The sequence below is a fragment of the Patella vulgata genome, chromosome 6 (genome assembly GCF_932274485.2).
Source record: "Patella vulgata chromosome 6, xgPatVulg1.2, whole genome shotgun sequence".
NCBI classification, from domain to species: domain Eukaryota; kingdom Metazoa; phylum Mollusca; class Gastropoda; family Patellidae; genus Patella; species Patella vulgata.
Window position 1 is genome coordinate 68,924,530 of NC_065884.2, and position 20,698 is coordinate 68,945,227.

The 20,698-nt window shown below is 35.2% G+C and overlaps 1 protein-coding gene and 1 long non-coding RNA gene across 3 annotated transcripts; both read left to right on the forward strand.

Annotated features, from left to right (window-relative positions):
• The first annotated feature begins 4,713 nt into the window (after positions 1–4,713).
• Positions 4,714–10,792, forward strand: LOC126824072 (zinc finger protein 235-like). Its single transcript, XM_050553250.2, has 2 exons — positions 4,714–4,822; positions 8,036–10,792. Exon 2 carries the CDS (start codon positions 8,063–8,065, stop codon positions 9,194–9,196), a length of 1,134 nt encoding a protein of 377 aa, XP_050409207.1. The 5' UTR covers positions 4,714–4,822; positions 8,036–8,062; the 3' UTR covers positions 9,197–10,792.
• Positions 10,793–17,240: 6,448 nt separating this feature from the next.
• Positions 17,241–20,239, forward strand: LOC126824124 (uncharacterized). 2 transcript variants are annotated; one of them, XR_007681477.2, is made up of 3 exons: positions 17,241–17,531; positions 19,673–19,712; positions 19,894–20,239. It is a non-coding gene; the product is annotated as an uncharacterized LOC126824124 (long non-coding RNA). The 2 variants fall into 2 exon arrangements; XR_007681478.2 differs by lacking the exon at positions 17,241–17,531 and having other exon boundaries at positions 17,858–19,712.
• Positions 20,240–20,698: the final 459 nt, after the last annotated feature.

The window sequence follows — 20,698 nt, forward strand, 5'->3', positions numbered from 1 at the left end:
AAAGTGATTTTTCCTACAATCAAGGGTCATAATTCAGGAAATTACAATTCGATATGCGCATATATCGAAAGGGACTGAGATCTTTGTGTTATAAACTTACATTTCAAGTTTCAACAAAATTGGATAAAAATTGTGACCTCTATAGGGTCCACAACCTTGATATACCATATTTTTATGCTATTTGAGAACGAACGGCGGCCATTTTTTCTGTCAATTTTGGGGCGATTTTCACAAAGTGCAAACTCAACTGTCCTTAGGGTGGAACGGTAATATAATAATACGGTTTTTTAAATCGGATAAAAATTATGACCTCTAATGGGTCCACAAGCTAAAAACATGATTTTTCGTACAATCAGGGGTCATAATTCAGGAAGTTACGGTCCGATATGGGCAAATATTGAAACAAACCGAGATCTTTGGGTTATAAACTTATATTTCAAGTTTCAACAAAATCGGATAAAAATTGTGACCTCTATAGGGTCCACAACCTTGATACACCATATTTTTACGCTATTTGAGAATGAACGGCGGCCATTTTGTCTGTCAATTTTGGGCCGATTTTCATGAAATTCAAACTCAGTCGTCCTTAGGGTGTAACGGTGATATAATAATACGTTTTTTTAAATCGGATAAAAATTATGACCACTATAGGGTCCACAAGCTAAAAACGCAATTTTTCGTACAATCAGGGGCCATAATTCAGGAAATTACGGTCCGATATGCGCGAATATCGAAAGGAACCGAGATCTTTGGGTTATAGACTTATATTTAAAGTTTCAACAAAATCGGATAGAAATTGTGACCTCTATAGGGTCCACAACCTTGATATACCATTTTCTTACGCTATTTGAGAACGAACGGCGGCCATTTTGTCTGTCAATTTTGGGACGATTTTCACGAAATTCGAATTCAGTCGTCCCTAGGGTGTAACGGTGATATAATAATACGTTTTTTTAAATCGGGTAAAAATTATGACTTCTATAGGGTCCACAAGCTAAAAACGTGATTTTTCGTACAAACAGGGGTCATAATTCAGGAAGTTACGGTCCGATATGCACGAATATCGAAAATGAAATGAAATGAAATGGAGTTTAACGTCCTACTGTTCTGCTCCTAACCTGGGCTAATGAAGACGGGCATACGCCATACAGTGTGCTATGAGGGAAATTTTGCCCGGACAGCGGCACTACGGCCTACTCTTATATCGAATATCGAAAGGAACCGAGATCTTTGGGTTATAAACTTACATTTCAAGTTTCAACAAAATCGGATAAAAATTGTGACCCCTACAGGGTCCACAACCTTGATATACCATATTCTTACTCTATTTCGGAACGAATGGCGGCCATTTTGTCTGTCAATTTTGGGACGATTTTCACGAAATTCGAATTCAGTCATCCTTAGAATGTAACGGTGATATAATTGAACGGTTTTTTAAATCAGATAAAAATTATGACTTCTATAGGGTCCACAAGTTAAAAACGTGATTTTTCGTACAATCAGGGGCCATAATTCAGGAAGTTATGGTCCGATATGCACGGATATCGAAAGGAACCGAGATCTTTGGGTTATAAACCTACATTTCAAGTTTCAACAAAATCGGATAAAAATTGTGACCCCTATAGGGTCCACAACCTTGATATACCATATTCTTACGCTATTTGGGAACGAACGGCGGCCATTTTGTCTGTCAATTTTGGGCCGATTTTCACGAAATTCGAACTCAGTCATCCTTAGGGTGTAACGGTGATATAATAGAAAGTTTTTTTAAATTGGATAAAAATTATGACTTCTATTGGGTCCACAAACTAAAAACGTGATTTTTCGTACAATCAGGGGCCATAATTCAGGAAGTTACTGTCCGATATGCGCAAATATCGAAAGGAACTGAGATCTTTGGGTTATAAACTTACATTTCAAGTTTCAACAAAATCGGATAAAAATTGTGACCTCTATAGGGTCCACAAGCTAAAAACGTGATTTTTCGTACAAACAGGGGCCATAATTCATGAAGTTTCGATCCGATACATGCCAATATCGAAAGCATCCGAGATCTTTTGGGGATAAACCTATATTTCAAGTTCCGTCGAAATCGGATAAGAATTGTGACCTGTAGAGAGTCCACAAACAATTGTGGACGGACAGACAGGACAGACAGGGGCGACGGCATAATACGTCCACATGAAAATGTGGGCGTATAAAAACAAGTTAATTATAACCACTTCAATTACTCATATTTAAAAATAGCCTAATCACTTTAATTACACCAATTTAAAGACAAACTTTCACTACACCAAATTAAACATACATTATGCAAGAGGCAGCTAAATCTGTCTATTTCAGGTCTTTCTTTAGGCCTGAAATGTTATCTAAATTATTAATTAGACATTAATTAACCTATCCAGACCAAAATTAACTCTAGATGGCATTGCTAGCCTGCGATTTTTAGTGGATTATGAGTCGATTTACTGCATAACTTTCCTTCACAATTAAATGGATAATCAAGACTATGCTGTTTATCGTACTGTCTTTAGTAATGATGAGCAAGGCTAGCCGGGAAGTTCAATTGCTTAGCTCTCGGTTCATAGTGGATCAATTTGAATGAAATTTTCAGCAAATTGCCTTTACATTATCTAGTTTGGAACTATTATATTGAGAACTGCCAACTCGTTATCGTATCTCCCATAATGTATCTTTAATTATAGCAATTTAGAAATAACCATTTTAATTATACCAACTTAAAGAATAAACTCTTTCCTTACACAATCACTATACATGTAGTTATACCAAATTAAAAACTACCATTTTCATTACACTAATTTCAAAATTACAACTTTAATTATACATGTATATCAATTTCAAAATAACCGCTTTAATTTGACCAATTATAACAATACAAAATAACCACTTTCATTTTATCAAATCAGTTGTACCAATTTAAAAATAATTACTTTGGATACACCAAATTAATTTTACCACTTTTAAGATAAGCACTTTAATTACACCAATGATGAGTTTCATACTCATAGTAAAGAACTTGAAATTGAAACTTGAATTAACCACTTTAATTTCACTAATTAATGTAAAAGTAAGCACTTGAATGATGGAAGCCTCGGTTTCAAAATAACAATGTTAATTACACCAGTAGTACTCACTCGGCAAACCTCGGCAGATTCCGGTAGCCTACATCTAGCCTCGGCTGTATGACAGTAAGTGACATGTACCTACGCCTATACATTTGCGATGCGGCACCGGTTTACTTATAAGGGAAACTTGTCCGCGTTTAGAAAAAAGTTCTCAAATTAGCGTCGTTCGAAGAGTGTAGAATTTTCAGTGCAAATTTCAGTGTCTAAAAGAAAATCGGATAAACTTGAAAGAAAAACAGCTTCAAACTTTGAAAATTTTGTAAGATAAAACATTCTTCAAATACGTCGTCATCAATGACGTCATTGGTCGTCATGGACAACGCCATTGTAATCCGGGAACTTGAAAGTAATTCTAATGGCGGACTTTGTCATACAGCCGAGATTAGATGTAGGGTACTGGAATCTGTTGAAGTTTGCCGAGTGCAGTAGTACTCTGTGCCAGTAGTGTCCTAATAACGGGTTCAGGCTGTTTCGTAACCTGGCTGTTTCGTACTTAGTTCATTCGTACCTCACTTCGTAGTTCGTACCTCAAATTGATTCGTACCTTTTCCTATGTTGTTGAAATCAGTTGAAAGAAATTGAAAATGCCGAACCAGAATTAGAATATGCACGAGATTTGTACCTCAAATTCATTAGTTCCTTTTCCTAAATTTTACGTGACAAGAAACAGGTTAGCTTGCCTGATTATTCACATGCAGTTTGAACTTTGATCGCGTTTATCGGTACATTTAACGAACTAGTCAAAGTGGTTTGAAATCGAGTATACGGACATCTTCACTAAATTCAAAGCGATTATTGGCAAGTAGATAAAAACGCCTTTAATTTTGATTCATTTATCTTTTACGCACTTGAACACCGACATTCTTTCTTCTTTTTTTATTTCTTTGAGTCATACGACTCATCAGACATGAGTTACTCGGGTTGGAGACGATCCGTGCCATTTTTTAATTACATTCAAAAATGGCGGCAATCTATTTCAAGCGGATATTAGCTAGGTAACAGTATAGAAGGTTATTACAGGTCACCCGATATATTGTTTAATGTTAAAATGTAAATTTGATAAACACTAGCATCCTTGCGACATATAGGTATTGGCGCTAATGCACTGTGCAGTAGCGCCTAAGTATTTCATACATATGGACTAACCCAAATGAAAGTACTGATATTGACTGGCTAAATTAAAAATCGAATTTCAAAACTTACATGTCTGAACCGTTGTAAATTTTAAACGGATTTCTTCGATTTAAAATGAAAAAACTACTTAACTCTGGTTATTATAAACTTGCCTGTGTGTTTGAAATAAAGTCATATATAAACTAAAAGTTTCCAATCTTATATTATAAATAATTTAACAAGCAACATTAGCAAAATTTGTCACAGGCAGCAACTGAAACCACACTGGACTATTTTTTGAGAGTTTTTATGACTTCTCCATTCACCCTTAAAACTTTGTTGTTCCAGTAAAGTATGACTTTAAACCCCATTTCATTTTTAAAAGTGATATAGTTGATGATTTATGCCTTCTGATGAACATTATCAACTCAAATTAATTGTTTGATTTATTCAGATTCAGTATTGGTGGTCTAGTAGTGATGTAAAGAATGAAACGGATGTTTACAAGCTAACAACTCAAGAAATTTCAAGTGACTTTATAGCTGGATTTATTATTGTTAAAGGTACATGTAATATAACTTTATTAGCATATATTTCCTTAAAATAAACTCTGTATTTCAAGCATTAAATCCCCCTTTGTCTTTTTATATGCCCACATTTATATGTATATTGTTGTCGCCCCTGTCCTTCCACAATTTGTTTGTGGTCACTCTAAAGGTCACAGTTTTATAGCTTTATCTCCAAAAGATCTCGGTTCCTTTCGATATTGGCATGGATCGGACCGTAACTTTATAGATTATGGCTCTTGCAATTGTATGCAAATTCATGTTTTTAGCTTGTGGACACTCGAGAGGTCACTTGTTTATTTATCTGATTTTGATGAAACTTGAATGTATGTTTATAACCCTAATATCTTGCTTCCTTTTGATATTTGCGCATATTGGACCATAACTTAATGTATTATTGCCCCTGATTGTATGAAAAATCACATTTTTTCTTGTGGTCCCTCTAGAGATCCCAATACACCCTAATGAAATTACTGGGCAAAATGGCCACTCCCAGTTCGCAAATAGTGTTATAAAGTGTGTAATATCAAGGTTGTGGACCCTCTAGATATTACAATTGTTATCCAATTTCGATATCTTGTTATCTGATAATATATGTTCATAACCCAAAGATCTCGCATATCGAAAACCAACTTTCTGGATTATGGCCCTTAATTGTACAAAAAATCTCATTTTAGCTTGTGGATCCTCTAGAGGTTACAGTTTTTATCCAACTTTCAAAACCATTTAAATATAACACCATATTGTAGCCCAAAATGGAAATTTCTTGGATTCTGATTGGTCGAAAAGTGGCGTCAAATGAGTATAACAGTCCTCTAAATTTCCTGGGCGACTCACTGCGAATGAATATTTTCTGGGTGCTAGACTCTGTTTGCAGTGGCCAAAAATTCTACACCTCAAAACTTTATTCTTGGAAATCTTCATGAATTTTTTCTTGTATGTCATCAACAATGAAATTCAACCATTGGCTTATTGAAACACACACCTGAAACACACAAAAAAACAGTGAGTGTATTTGAAACATAATAAGTAAATTTAATTTCAAGGCTGGTCTGACAATAATGGTTGCTATGGTCATTCTATCATAATCAGACTGGTCAAAATCGAAGATTTTCAACAAGTGAATAAAAATACTACAATTTATTGAACTCCGTATGGATCGTAATATATTTTTAAAAATATACAAGTCGGGCTGATACTGATATGAAAAGGACAGAGACTAATTTTCATACACAGGCCATGTTTTTTTGCGAAGAAAAACAATCACATTCACAGCGTCGAAATGACAACGTAAACAAGCATAGCAACCACATGCGTACGCTACACAGCATATATCTACACAGTCACACGAGTGTATGGACATTTATCAAACACGATATGCAATTTGTTTCGAACGTGGGGGGTTGGATGGCTGAATGGTTAGCGTGCGCGCGCTGTATCATAAAGTCTGTCATTGAGTCGACTGGCGTGGTTTCAAATCCCCGGTTGTATGTGACAAGGAGTAGGGTTGCCTGTCCAACCTCGTGGGTTTTCTCCGGGTCCTACGCGATCTCGGCCTCTAATGATTTAAGCGGTATCAAATGGACAATAACAGTCCTCTAAATTCTAAACAGGAGGTGTTTATCTCCTAAATGAATGTTGAGTTCAAATTTCAGGAAAATCGAAACAAAGCTGCTCAACAAAATGGCCGCTCCTTGTACGCGAATAGTGTAAAATTATGTAATAACAAAGGTTGTGGGACACTAGATGTCAATTTTTTTCGTTTTTTTCTGAGACTTGAAATATATGTTTATATCCCAAAGATCTCGGTTCTTTTCGATATTCACACATTTTAGACCATAACTTACTGGATTATGGCCCCAGATTGTTCTAAAAATCCCTCTTTTTTTTATAGCTTGTTCCCTATCCATTTTTTGCAAAATGTGGGTGAATCTTGTATGACAACCACTGGTTTTTCATGTTTGTCATTTGAGTAAACATCCAATGCCATCACACATGTTCCATGTACATTTTTTGAAATTGAGATATGATGTTTACATTAGTGAGATGAAGAATTCTATTTAATTTCAACAATTTCCATTATTATCTAGAGTCATGGCCCTTTTTTCACTTTGTAGAAACTTGTGAACGACTAAAGTTATGATTCGATCTGTAAGGAAGCCTATAACTATCATTCATAATTTCTACTTTTCGCATCTTCAGAACAGGAAAGTCGAAAAGTAGCAGTTATGACAAAATGTGAGGCGACAAGACGGTATACAAGCCAAAATTAACTAAAAAATCGGAAATTAAGAAATGACACACCGCGATAATAGCGCCCCCCGTTTTTTCTTAATTTCTACTTTTCGACTTGCATTTTGGCTTGTATACCGTCTTGTAGACTTTCGACTTAGTCATATTTTTGTATTTATTGATGTCAGTAAGAAGGCGCCAACACGCTATACAAGCCAAAATGCAACTCGTAAAGGAGAAATTAGGAAATTAACACACTGCGCTATTAGCGACCTATTATCGCGGTGTGTTATTTCTTAATTTCCTATTTTCGAGTTAATTTTGGCTTGTATACCGTCTTGTCGCCTCACATTTTGTCGTAACTTCGACTTTTCGACTTTCGTGTTCTGAAGAGGGGAAAAGTAGAAATTAGGAATCTTAGTTATAGGCTTCCATAGATCTGTACTAAATTTATATTCATTATTTAAATTAGCACAACAAAGAATCCTATTGAATTACTGCTCAGATGATTAAGCTACCGTGGGCGAATATTTTGTTGCATGGCAACCGATCTTACTTTCAACCTATTGGTGACCAGTAAACAGTCAGTTTTTGTATCTAAAGATATACCTCGTTAACTCCATAGTTGATCTATGCTTTACGAGCAAAACGTTGCTACATACGGCTCCATCTGTAGTAGTGACAAGGAGTAGGGTCGCCTGTCCAACCTCGTGGGTTTTCTCCGGGTCCTCCGGTTTCCTCCCACTGCTAAAGACCCCTACGCGCAAGCGAATTATTGAAATAAAATTAAGCCATGTGTTAGTCCCGAAATGACCTGGTTTGTGTCGAGTGGACGTTAAACCCCATTTCTCTCTCTCTGTCATTTTCTCACCAGTAATAAAAATACAGCATTTCAAGTCAAAACCTAGAATGGTTTATGGTTAATTTTGAGAAAAATAATTAAGCAGTAAATTTAATTATTATTGTGTTTTCTTTCAGAGAGAAGATTCAGGAGAAAAGCTGAAAATGTCAAAGCATTCTGTCTCCAATAGAAACTATAAATGTGATGTTTGTGGTAAATCATTTAGAAACATATGTGGTTTAAATTTGCATATTATGATTCATACTGGCGAGAAGCCATATACATGTGATGTTTGTAGTAAATCATTTAACAATAGTAGTAATCTACGACGACACATCAGAACCCATTCTGGTGAAAAACCCTTTTCTTGTGATGTTTGTAGTAAATCATTTACCAATAGTAGTTATCTAAGGACACATACCAGAATTCACACGGGAGAAAAATCCTTTAGTTGTGATGTTTGTAGTAAATCATTCGGGACTAGTAGTCAACTATATTCACACACCAGAATACATACTGGCGAAAAGCCATATAGATGTGGTGTTTGTAGGAAATCATTTAGCCTTCTCAGTAATTTAAAACGACACGCCAGAACTCACACAGGTGAAAAACCCTTTTCTTGTGATGTTTGTAGAAAATCTTTTACCACTAGTACTAGTCTACAACTACACACAAGAATTCATACTGGCGAAAAACCCTTTTCTTGTGATGTTTGTGATAAATCATTTAACAATAATAGTCAACTATATTCACACACCAGAATTCATACTGGTGAAAAACCCTTTTCTTGTGATGTTTGTAATAAATCATATTATCGTAGTACTCATCTACAGGAACACACCAGGACCCATACTGGCGAAAAACCTTTTTCTTGTGATGTTTGTAAAAAATCATTTACCACTAGTAGTAGTCTACATCAACACACCAGAATTCATACCGGTGAAAAACCATTTTCTTGTAACATTTGTCGGAAATCTTTTGCCTGTAGTAGTAATCTACAGGAACACACCAGAATTCATACTGGTGAAAAACCCTTTTCTTGTGATGTTTGTAGTAAATCATTTACCTCTAGTGGTAATTTAAAACGACACACCAAAACTCACACAGGGGAGAGGCCTTTTTCTTGTGACGATTGTAGTAAATCATTTACAGAAAGAAGTTCACTACATCAACACCTGAAAATTCATACTGGCGAAAAACCCTTTTCTTGTGACACTTGTAGTAAATCTTTTAACACTAGTAGTCATCTAAAGCGACACACCAGAACTCATACTGCAGGAAAAACCCCTTTCTTGTGATGTTTGTAGTAAATCTTTTACCACTAGTAGTCATCTACAGCGACACACCAGAACTCATACTGCAGCATTCTGTTTATGAGAAATATCTTTGATCCAAAAACACAAAACTTTGCACATATTTGATACATAAAAATTCAAAAGTTTTATAAAAAAAAAAGGTGATCAATTTTGAGTAAATTCTTAACTTAACCCTTTCATTGCGTCTACCCGGTATTACCGGGTAATATAAAATGTCGTTAAAATGTGCGTACCCGGTATTACCGTGTACTTAGTAAAGCCCTCGCTAAAATTAGTACCGTAACTGCAAGTGCCATCTATTGTATTTTCTATAAACTAAAACACATTTCCACGTGTTTCAAAGTGGCAAACCGTAAAATGGCGGAGTGCATAGTGACAACGTAGATGATGCACTCTCGACGAAGTCGTGAATGACGTCTTGCTGACCAACACGTGAACAATTTTGAGGCGGGTGATACACATAATTCGTTTCCAGTTACTTGATAATGATAGTAGTCAGGACAGTGATTGGTATTATGAAGTACGTGTGTGATTTGTTGCGCGACGTTCCGCCTATGGCTATGCCTCCCGTGCATGATGAACAAGCCCAATGTGAACACGATAGCCCTGTGTCTGCAGTAGATTCTGATGTTCATAATAATGCTGGCCTGCTGGATCGTAGAAGACGTGGGCAATTCCTGAGCCCCGAACGTGTAGATCTATTGACTAACTATATTGATAATGATATGGGACTTCGGGATGAAAGTGAAAGTGAAAACAAGGTATTGCAATCCGCACGGGGTCATGGCAGTGGGAGACGTGATGCGCGTGTTCGTGGTGGCATTGTTCATGGCTGCTATTAATATTTTTGTTCCTTTTATATATGTTTATCAAAATCCAGTGAAAAAATCAATATTTCATAAGTATTTCATGGAGAAAAATTCGTTTTCGTGTTAGCTTTAGTGAGAAATGAGAAATCCAAAATGGCCGTCATGACATCATGTGACTACATTATTATGCAAATTTCCAAAATTCTATTTTTTCCTCTTAGCCCAACCTCATGCCCATCCCAACAGACAAAAAGATTTTTCATAAAAGCTTCCATAAGTACTGTTTGGCATTCAGTTCCAATCCCCCTTTTTTCCTCAAAAAAGGGTCTAGCACAGGCAGTGGATTTACGTCTAGCATTGGAAGGGTTAAGTCTGAGAATGCTTTGTGATGTTTGTAAAAAATCATTTACACAACTTAGTAGTCTATGTAATCATAAAAGAATTCATACTAGAGAATAAGATGCTGAAGAAAATCATTATTTTTGTAATATAGACATGTTTATATATTTTTCTAAAACATTATATGGATGTATATATCTTTGTAATTAATATAGACATATGTACACATATCTTTGCAATAGACATACAGTGGACTCTTGTCAAATCCGACAATGATGTCAGATTTCACAGAGTGCCGGAGTATTCCGAGAACGGATGTGACAGAGTCCACAGTAGACATATTTTATAGTTTTAAAGTATTTGTTGATGTAATATACCATATATAATAGTATATTTTATAGTTTTAAAGTACTTGTTGGTGTAATATACCATAGGTAATAGTATATTTTATAGTTTTAAAGTATCCGTTGATGTAATATACCATAGGTAATAGTATATTTTATAGTTTTAAAGTATCTGTTGATGTAATATACCATATATAATAGCATATTTTATAGTTTTAAAGTATCTGTTGATGTAATATACCATAGGTAATAGTATATTTTATAGTTTTAAAGTATTTGTTGAGGTTAATATACCATATATAATAGCATATTTTATAGTTTTAAAGTATTTGTTGGTGTAATATACCATATATATTATACATGTAGATAATAGCATATTTGTCAGTGTAATATATACTCTTAAAAAGAGGTAGGGGATATTGAAATGCAAATACCTATGCAGGTTGTGATATAATAAATAGTCATGGACACTTGACATGCTTTGAGAGTATGTTCACAGATGAAGAACTTATCGCCAAAACAGAACCACTGAGCTGCACATGCGACACGCAATAGTTCCATAAACGTGGGAGGGGTTCATTGTCAAATTTGACACTTGATAAGCCTCCCACATGAACTGTTTATGTTCGTGTGTAGGCAATTGGCCTGTTATTAACACACACTGGTTACCTCTAATAAAAACAGCAGTGCATTTCCTCAGTTTTGTATTGTTTCTGGATATCCCTTACTTTATTTTAAGAGTATATTATATATAATAGCATATTTTGTAGTTTTAAAGTATTTGTTGATGTGTATAATATACCATAGGTAATAGCGTATTTTGTAGTTATAATGTCACTCTGAAAAATCAAGGATATTGCTGACTGCATATGCTCAACTCCTACATATATGTATGTGTATGTGTGCACTTACTTAGATTCCTGTGTTCGAGTGTAAATTCTCTCTGACCTGCCTTACTGTGTTCTTAGTTTTTTGACCCAGAAGAAAGATCATAGTGCTGTTTTGGCCTATGTCATCTTCTATTTCAGGGTTTTCAATATGGAATAGTCTCCTGATTTTCAATACCTCTGCACGAAAACTTCCAAATATTTAAAAAAAAAAAATGGGAATAAGCGCGGTCTGATTCCTAAAATATTTTGGACCAAAATAACCTATTTGGCAGAAGGAAATTTCAAGTTAACCATGGAAAAAAAGGTGATAATCAGCGGTCATTTGAAGATAGTCGACAGTGAACAGACATCCCCATCGAATAATGCCATACTTAAAACATGCATTATGCAAGAGCTAAATCTGCCCATTGCAGGTCTTTATTTAGTCCTGAAATGTTATCTAAACTATGAATTAGACATTAATTAACCCATCCAGACCATAATCAACTCGAGATGACATGGCTAGCCTGCGATCTTTAGTGGATTTTGAGCCGATTTACTGCATAACTTTCCTTCACGATTTAATGATTAAATGGATAATCACGATTATGCTGTTTATCGTTCTGACTTTAGTAATGATGATCAAGGCTAGCAGGAAATTTCAACCGCTTAGTTCTCGGTTCATAGTGAATCAATTTGAATGAAATTTTCAGCAAATCGCCTTTACATTATCTAGTTTTTAACTATTATAGTGAGAACTGCCAACTCGTTATAGAATCTCCCATAATGTATCTTTAAAGAGGTTGACACACTAGCCGAATGACTCGGTCGAATTGTTTGGTGTTGAAATTCGCCTAGTGTGTCCACTTTCATTCGCCCGAATGATTCGCCCAAATCAAACATGTTTGATATATTCGGCTAAATTATATCCGCCTAGTGAGTCCCCTTCGCCGAAGCCTTCGTCCGAATGTAGAATTCATTAGCCAATCACATGATTGTTTGAAGACATTGTCAGTGCCATGTTTAATCATGTGACATGAAAGGGGGATGCAATCGACTGGTGAATCGGACGATGCAATCGACTGGTGAATCGGGCGAAGCATTCGCATTGTGTGTCCACCCATTCAGCAGAATAAATTTCAGCAAATGTGTCCACCACTTAACATCTCTATAAAATGAAATGAAATGGGATTTAACGTCCTACTGTTCTGCTCCCAGGGAAATTTAGCCTGGGCAGTGGCACTATGGCTAAACTCTTATATCAAATTCCAAATGCCAAGGGATCTTTAACGTGCATGCCAATGTGTACATGGGAGCTCAGCTTTTCATACCATCCAAAAGACTAGACAGCTGTCCTTGTCAGACCCTCCATCTGCACCACTGACAAGGGGAAACCACGATAAAAAATCCTGTTGAACTTTGTTGGCCAATGCAGGGATCGAACACCTGATGTCCAGGCTAGCAAGCCAGTGTCTTACCCACTTAGCCACCGTGAATCAAAACATCTCTCTTTATATATATATATATATATATACAATTCTAATATTCCATCCATTGTTTATTTGTAAAATACCGTGAAAATCAGTTTTGGCAGATGACATCCTATGCTTGTTGTGTAGTCATGTTGCTGATCCTGTAACTACGATTCAGTGTCACTGGATTATCTACAATTTCCCTGTCCTTAAGACCTGTTTCAAGAGCGAACATGTACATCCCTCAGAAACACCTCGTTTCAAACCATGGGCCACATAACACGAGACACGAACAAGGTCTAAAACAATATGTCAACGTCCATGAAATTAATTTAAAGATGGGTTCCCAGAAAAGTAATTATCGGGTGGTTATTTCCAATAAAAGTATGGCAATTTTGGTATATATGGAAAGTAGAGATATCCAATCTTACTAGAAAAATACTGGATTCCCCGAAAAACACTCATGGAGCGTATACAGGACAAAAATGTAAGGGTTCCCCTAATCAACAGCCCGACGATTAGGAACTTCAGCAGGTGTGATGTCAAAGGTCACAAGCGAACATTGAGCGCTTGATAAACTTTATGAAGAGTTAGACGTACAATACTTTCTGAGATAAAAATGACGGAAAAAGACGCGGGTAGTGGATAATCCGAGAATTTAATTAGGATTCGATATTTGTAATAAATAGTAAGCGATTAAGTGTGCAATGAATTCTCCTCTGATTCCCAAGACGTGATGTAAACATGACCTGGTTTGATCGAATTTTAATAGCAGGGCATTCCTTCGCAATTACAATGTTTGAGAAGGATTTGAAGCATAATTATGACAAATTAATTAGTTTGAATATGTTTTTGGTCCATATATACCATTAAATCACCCAGTTTGTACGCAGGAACCCATCTTTAAGAAATGCCAGTTCAATATCCAACACTCTTCATGAACCATATCTATGTTTTTTAAAGATACATTATGGAAGATTCTATAAAGAGCTGGCAGTTCTCACTATAATAATTAAAAACCAGATAATGTAAAGGGATTTGCTGAAAATTTCAGTCAAATTGATCCACTCTGAACCAAGAATTTAGCGATGATTTAATCATGAATGAAAGTTGAGCAGCAAATTGGATCCTAATACAGTAAATATCGCAGACTAGCGACGACATCGAGAGTTGATTATGGTCTGGATTTAAGTTAATTAATGTCTAATTAATAATTTAGGTAACATTTCAGGCCTAAAGAAAGACCTAAAATAGGAAGATTTAGCTCGTGCATAATGTATGTTTAATTTGTCGTCACGATTCATGTTTGGCAACCGCTTTTCCAAAAGCAGGTATGAGGTTCATCATGAAAATATTGAGATACACAAACTGGAAGTAAAGACCAATAAACATGCAATTTTCTGCCCTACATTTCAACCTAACCATCCTCTCAACTCATGTATGTTTCCGCCTCAAAATCAAAAAATATTTACCAAAATCTGACAGAAAATGTATTTTCAAACCCTTTTCTTGGATGCTACACCAAAAAGTCATCAGAAATCGTCATGCAAAAGGGGGTCAAAGGGAAATGGAGATAAAGACTAAAAATAACTTTCATGGCATAGGAATATTTGGTGAGCTGTGTCCTACCTATATTGGGGAGAAATGTCTTCAATATCACTTCAGTGGAAGCAGACGTTAAAACACCAAGGTAGTAGTAGTAGGTATGACCAAAAGGCCTTTTCTATTTTACTTCCCATCTGTACTGGCAACATGCCGGAGAAAGAAAATCAAAGAATAACTGCCAAAATGATGGCCCTTTAAAGTATACATACTGCTTTATGGACAGCGGTGCATCTCAGGTCCATGGGCCTTTTGTGCTAAAATTTTGAAATCTTTCTTATTAAAGGCAGTATTTGCGTTCTGTGAAAAAATCAAAGACTTATCCAAGGATATGAAAAATACAGCCTTTGAATACGGATTTAAGGTAAGACACTCTTAACATTAAGAAAACTTTTGAATACGCCCAGATATGATTTTCCCCTACGCGCAAGCGAATTATGTAAATAAAATTAAACCATATGTTAGTCCCGAAATGACCTAGTTTGTGTCGAGTGGACGTTAAACCCCATTTCTCTCTCTCCAGATATGATTTACTCGGGTTGGAGATCGTCCAAGTCATATTTAAAACTCACCCAATGCTGAAAAATGGCGGCCATCTTATCGCGCAGTCACAGAATATTTTATTTATTTAAAATATATTATTACAGGCATTTAACTTTATTATAGATGCATAATTTAATGTTTAATGAAATATAAAGCAACATAATAAATCATTTAAAGGGGCTAATATTTGGGACCTAGAAATTGACAAAAATGGGTCGCAACGCATAATAATATTACTGTGTAAACCGTGGTAAATAATAAACGGATTTCTTCGATTATGAACAAACTACTATACTTTGGTTATTATAAACTTACCTGTGTGTTTGAAATTACCTCCGGTTATATAAAATCCATTGTACAACTATATGTCCTAGCGAATAAAAAAGTTCTCTCTTGTAAAATTGAACTCATCACAAACTTTGACACTGAGAAATAACCAAAATGGAAGCTAATTACGTCATTTATCGGATTATATCATTTCGTACAGGGGGGGTCAAAGCAAGGCTTGTCTGTCGTAACGGTTGTGTATGAATAAGCTATTCCTCTCGGAACCCAGTAATGAGTTTGGGCGTTTAAAAACATAAATACGCTTGTAGTCCGGTATTTTGTTTCCCTCTTGTATTATAATTATTATAATATAACGTTATTTTTTTTTTATATAAATACCAAAAATTATTACCAACAATTAATCATACCGCACACCGGATTAATTATCGGCAGATAGTTCAGTTTCTTTCTATTTCGCTCTGAATATTATTTCCGATGTGCAAAAAACTGTTTAGACAAATTTATAATCGTACGTGATCGGTAACACAATTATTTTGTAAATTCCCGGCTTTGTTTTGAAATTCACAAGGCAATGTATCCAATATACAATTATATATACAGGGGTGAAAAACAATATTATATTTACGAGTATTCGTATAATTGATGATATATTCATTGTGAATAAAATTTAGTAGACTGACAATCAATTGTTTCCAAATCAATGTCTTTGTCTCAGTTACTATTGTGTTGCCCAAACTCAAAAACTCGAAACGGTCGTGCGCTGTTGTGATTACAACACACGTGATTCAACCTTTACCCCCTTCAACATATTATGATGGTTTAGCTCATGACGTGACATGTGTAATGTTGTGATGGACACTGTCGAAAATACAAGCAAAAACATTGACTTTTCAAGAGAGAATTTTTGTTTTGATTTGGATGTTTAATTGTGTAATGGATTTTATTCAACCAGAGGTGATTTCAAACACATAGGCAAGTTTTATAATTTACCATGGTTCACACAGTAATAATGTAATATGAATGTATATAAACTGATTTACATTCAATCGTTTCTGTTTTTACTGTAATTTCTAATCAATTATGTTTGGCGACATACTCTTTAGTGTCTGGTTTTTCCAGTCTACACCGATGGTATTTATTGCGCATGCTCTCCAGATAAGAATATAGTGTCACCATTTGACATGACTTGTGGAATATGTCTAGCCCTGTTCTTTGAGTCCCTTGTTCCAAATGGCGCTGAAACACATTATGGTACACGCTCAATAACTACTGTAAACAACAATAGCTTTTTATACTTCTAAATCTTTCTGTCTGTACTGAATTCGTTGTTGTTGTTCTTAGTGTTTAACGTCCGCTTCCACCGAAGGTAATATCACAGACAAGTCTTATTTTTCATTTTTATTATCTTAGCCACGCGCAGGGGCCTTTCTTGAGGGAGGAAACCGGAGTACCCGGAGTAAACCCAAGAGGTTGAGAAGGTGCTGTTACGGTCCAGGCGATTCCAGTCTTTCGCACGTCGTTTCCGACTGAGAGTGTCAAAAAATAAGACCAGCTCCCTTGTAGAGTTCACGCCCGAAACACATTTATATAACAATGTCATACATTACCATGTATCACAATATAATGCCCGATATCCATCTTGTCCTTTTCACATAATTATATTTATAACATTCCCGTTAGGCCGATGAATTGACACAAATCAGTTAGCGAAACAAGCGACATCAAACAGCCGGCGGCCATGACACTTTGGCGCGGTCAAGGCTATAACGGCACAATACTGGATCTTCAATGAGTTACTTTCTATTTTTCACTCGGCAACCGGCTGCAGATTTCACTCGGCCAACTTCGGTTACTCCTCTACACCAAACCATGTTTCCAAACAGAATTATCTTTCCGTGACCCGCAAATTATATTTTTAACTGGTTTGCTTTTGGCGCAATATTCTGATGTTTAGGCTAACACTGTTTTTAACGGCGTCAGCTTCTTATATTTATTGGGCTACAAACACTAAACAGTTGTCTTTTATTTTCTGAGGAGATTTTCTGACCTGGGTAATGTAAATGAAGTTTGTTACTTTATAGTAGGCTAGTATTTGACTAAAACTGCATAAATCAAATCTTAATCATAGATGTACCGATTGTAAATAATTTTTTTTGCTGACGAAGTCTTTTCTAACTTTTGGGGTAAGACTACTAAGTAGCCTACATTGAAATTAGTGCTAGTACAGTAGAAGTGGTCTTGGCGTCGGGTAATCGATATGAAAACAAGTCGACATTATAATTAGGCCTAGATATCTACCTAGTCCGACTTCATTTCAAGCATTTTATTTATACCCCTTAAGTTGTAGTAGTGACAGTTTAACTACAAGTAAGTGCAACCAACAGGGGGTCACAGTATCGTGACTCGTGGACTTGTCAGGAGTATAACTTGAGCCTGAGAATGATCAATGAGATACACACAAATGGATAAGTCTGATAATCAGTTAATAAATCAGATGTAACTTGTAAATAAAGGCACTGTATGACAGTGTATGTAGGCCTACATATGATATATATTCTAAATACTAATAAATAGGCCTAGTAGTATTGTTTTATTAATATTACCTATTTATTAATTAATAGGGTTTCAGGTCAAACTCAAAGTTTCAAATGATCAAAACGCTCTATATACCAGTCAATGCGTGGGATGGCACCAAAATAAGTGCTTTTCTGTCATATTTGAGTGACGTCATGAGTCATAAGCGGTATTTTCCCTTCAGAATCGCTATACTGGCTAGGCTCTATATAGTACCAATTTTAAAACTGAATGAAATCCGCACGTTATTGTCAGCTAAGATTTATTAAAATCATAATTATATATTATAGATCTAATTTCAAATATTATACTTAACTAATAGAATCAATTAAGCTTTTACTATCTAATATGGTCGAAGCTCAGGTCCTAAAAACGCCTTTAATTTATGGTTTCTGTTATTCTTAAATAGATATTGTTAGGGACCTCATGCTGGAGGTTCGGTCGCATGATCATTTAATGTTCGAATTCTATACAAAATTGTAAAGTCTGAAGTTAGTATCAATGTAATTTGCTTATCTGGTCAACAAAGGTCCATTTACATTGATTTTGATGGAAAATTAGATCTGAATTACATATTACATATTTAAAGTTTATATTTCTTGATTATAAAGGTAGAATTTGAAATTATTTTTTCAGTGTTTTAAATGGGTTGGTTTTTTTTTTTGATGGCTTTGACCATTAAATTGAAAAAAATCAATGAAATGGACCTTTGTTGTGGTGTGGATAGGCTTGGGTGTAGGGGTGCCGGGAGCCCAAGTAGTGTCGTTAAAAAAGTATTAACATTAGTGTTACTTTACTCTTATTTTATGAAAGTTTTTTTCGCAAGTTGATTTCCTTTATTTTTTTAATGTAGAATGGTAATGAACTGCTTTTTTCCTTTTCTTTGCTTTATTTGTTCCGTTTGAATTTGATTTATCTGTTTAGTTTTTGATTGTTTAATTATTGTTTTTGTTAATTAAGTTGATTCTTTTAAACTTTGTTTTTATTTTTATACGTCCGTCGTCCACAATTTCTTGTGAACGCTCTAGAGACTAAAGTTAATATCTGATATTTACTGCCAGAGTTATAGCCCTTGATCACTTTGATAAATCTTGTGAACGCTCTAGAGGCTAAAGTTAATATCCAATGGACTCCAAATTGTTACACAGTGTGTAAGGTCATGAGACGAAGAAGCCTAATGATTTTCAGCGATATCCGATAATTACTACCAGAGTTATGGCCCTTGATCACTTTGAAAAATCTTGTGAACACTCTAGAGGCTAAATTTAAAATCCAATTGACTTTAAATTTATACACAGTGTTTAAGGTCATGAGACAAGACGCCTATTGATTTTCAGCGAGATCTGATGATTACTGCAAGAGTTATGGCATTGATATGTGAGAGACATCAGTTTAAAGTCGATTCTGGTTATTATAATCTAATGTATGAACTTTGTGTTGATTTTACCAGCCTGTAATTGTGGTATCATAATTAATTGTGATTTTAACATTTTTTTTAGTTAACTATATTAAATGAATTCCAAATGTACGTGTTGGCGAGGGGGTACATTAATAATTATATGTTTTTGTAGTACATGTTCCTTGTTTTATAATAAAACTACGCCCTTTCATTTTTCAGAAGAAAAGTATAGAAAATATTTCCAATTATCTATCTTGAGGTAAATCAGTTTATTATTTTCATTAACAGTTCTTATTTTTGTAAATTTTTATGTAAATCAACTACTTGTCATTGGAGTGCATCTCAAAATTCACTTTCCTTATCTACATAAAGTTTATGTAATAAGTTATAGTGTGTAAATTTGAAGTAAGTTCATATGTTTTTTTATTAATTATTTACAGATCACAGAGATTGAATGCTGCAGGTCTTGTGTTTAGTGTATAGACTAATTGGTGGATGTTATTAACATTAACCTTTTAGCAAAGGTTAGCTTGATGATGTTACTGACTTTGCAGTGTAGTGGAAGATGTTAACCTAACTTTGGTAGACAACAAGCCTAACCCTGAAGTCAACGATGTACAATATGTCAGTGTCACTGTTCCACTACCAAACGTAACGCGAATATAAACAATACTTACGGGTACATGTATTTACTTTGATTGAAATGAGGTCAACTTAAAAATTTGTGTAGATGTGTTATTTGTTGTAACAGTTATATCCATAAAAGTTATATCCATAAAATGTAAATTGTATTTTCTCTATATTAGTATAACAGATTAAACGAAATAAGATTATTTCACTCATGACTCGTAGTCACCCACCATCGTAGAAGTGTCAACATATCGAGAACACGCATTCATGAACCATGATTAGTTGGGACAAATTAATAATGAGGAATAGTCTGTTTTCAAAGGCCTTAAGACAGGAAAGTGGTTATTGGTCACAACATTCATGTGTCACTGCAGGGGAGGGGGTGGAGTCAAATGATAATGCATTCGTGTTGGATAATAAGGTCTGTCATTTAGTGAAGAGGCTTAGCTTCGTTTCCAAGAGTAGGGTCGACTGCATTCCCACTGTTAAGATTTCGAGAAACAGGGCCCAGATTCTCACATCAGATACTTGAACCACAGAAAAGGTTACCTTTCAGAAAATTGGCTCTGTAGCCTAAAACTGAATCACCTATATCTCGGTTCAGAGCAAAGCAAT

Excerpts from the sequence above, each read along its gene's own strand:
- LOC126824072 (XM_050553250.2), top strand. The coding sequence starts at position 8,063 with ATGTCAAAGCATTCTGTCTCCAATAGAAACTATAAATGTGATGTTTGT.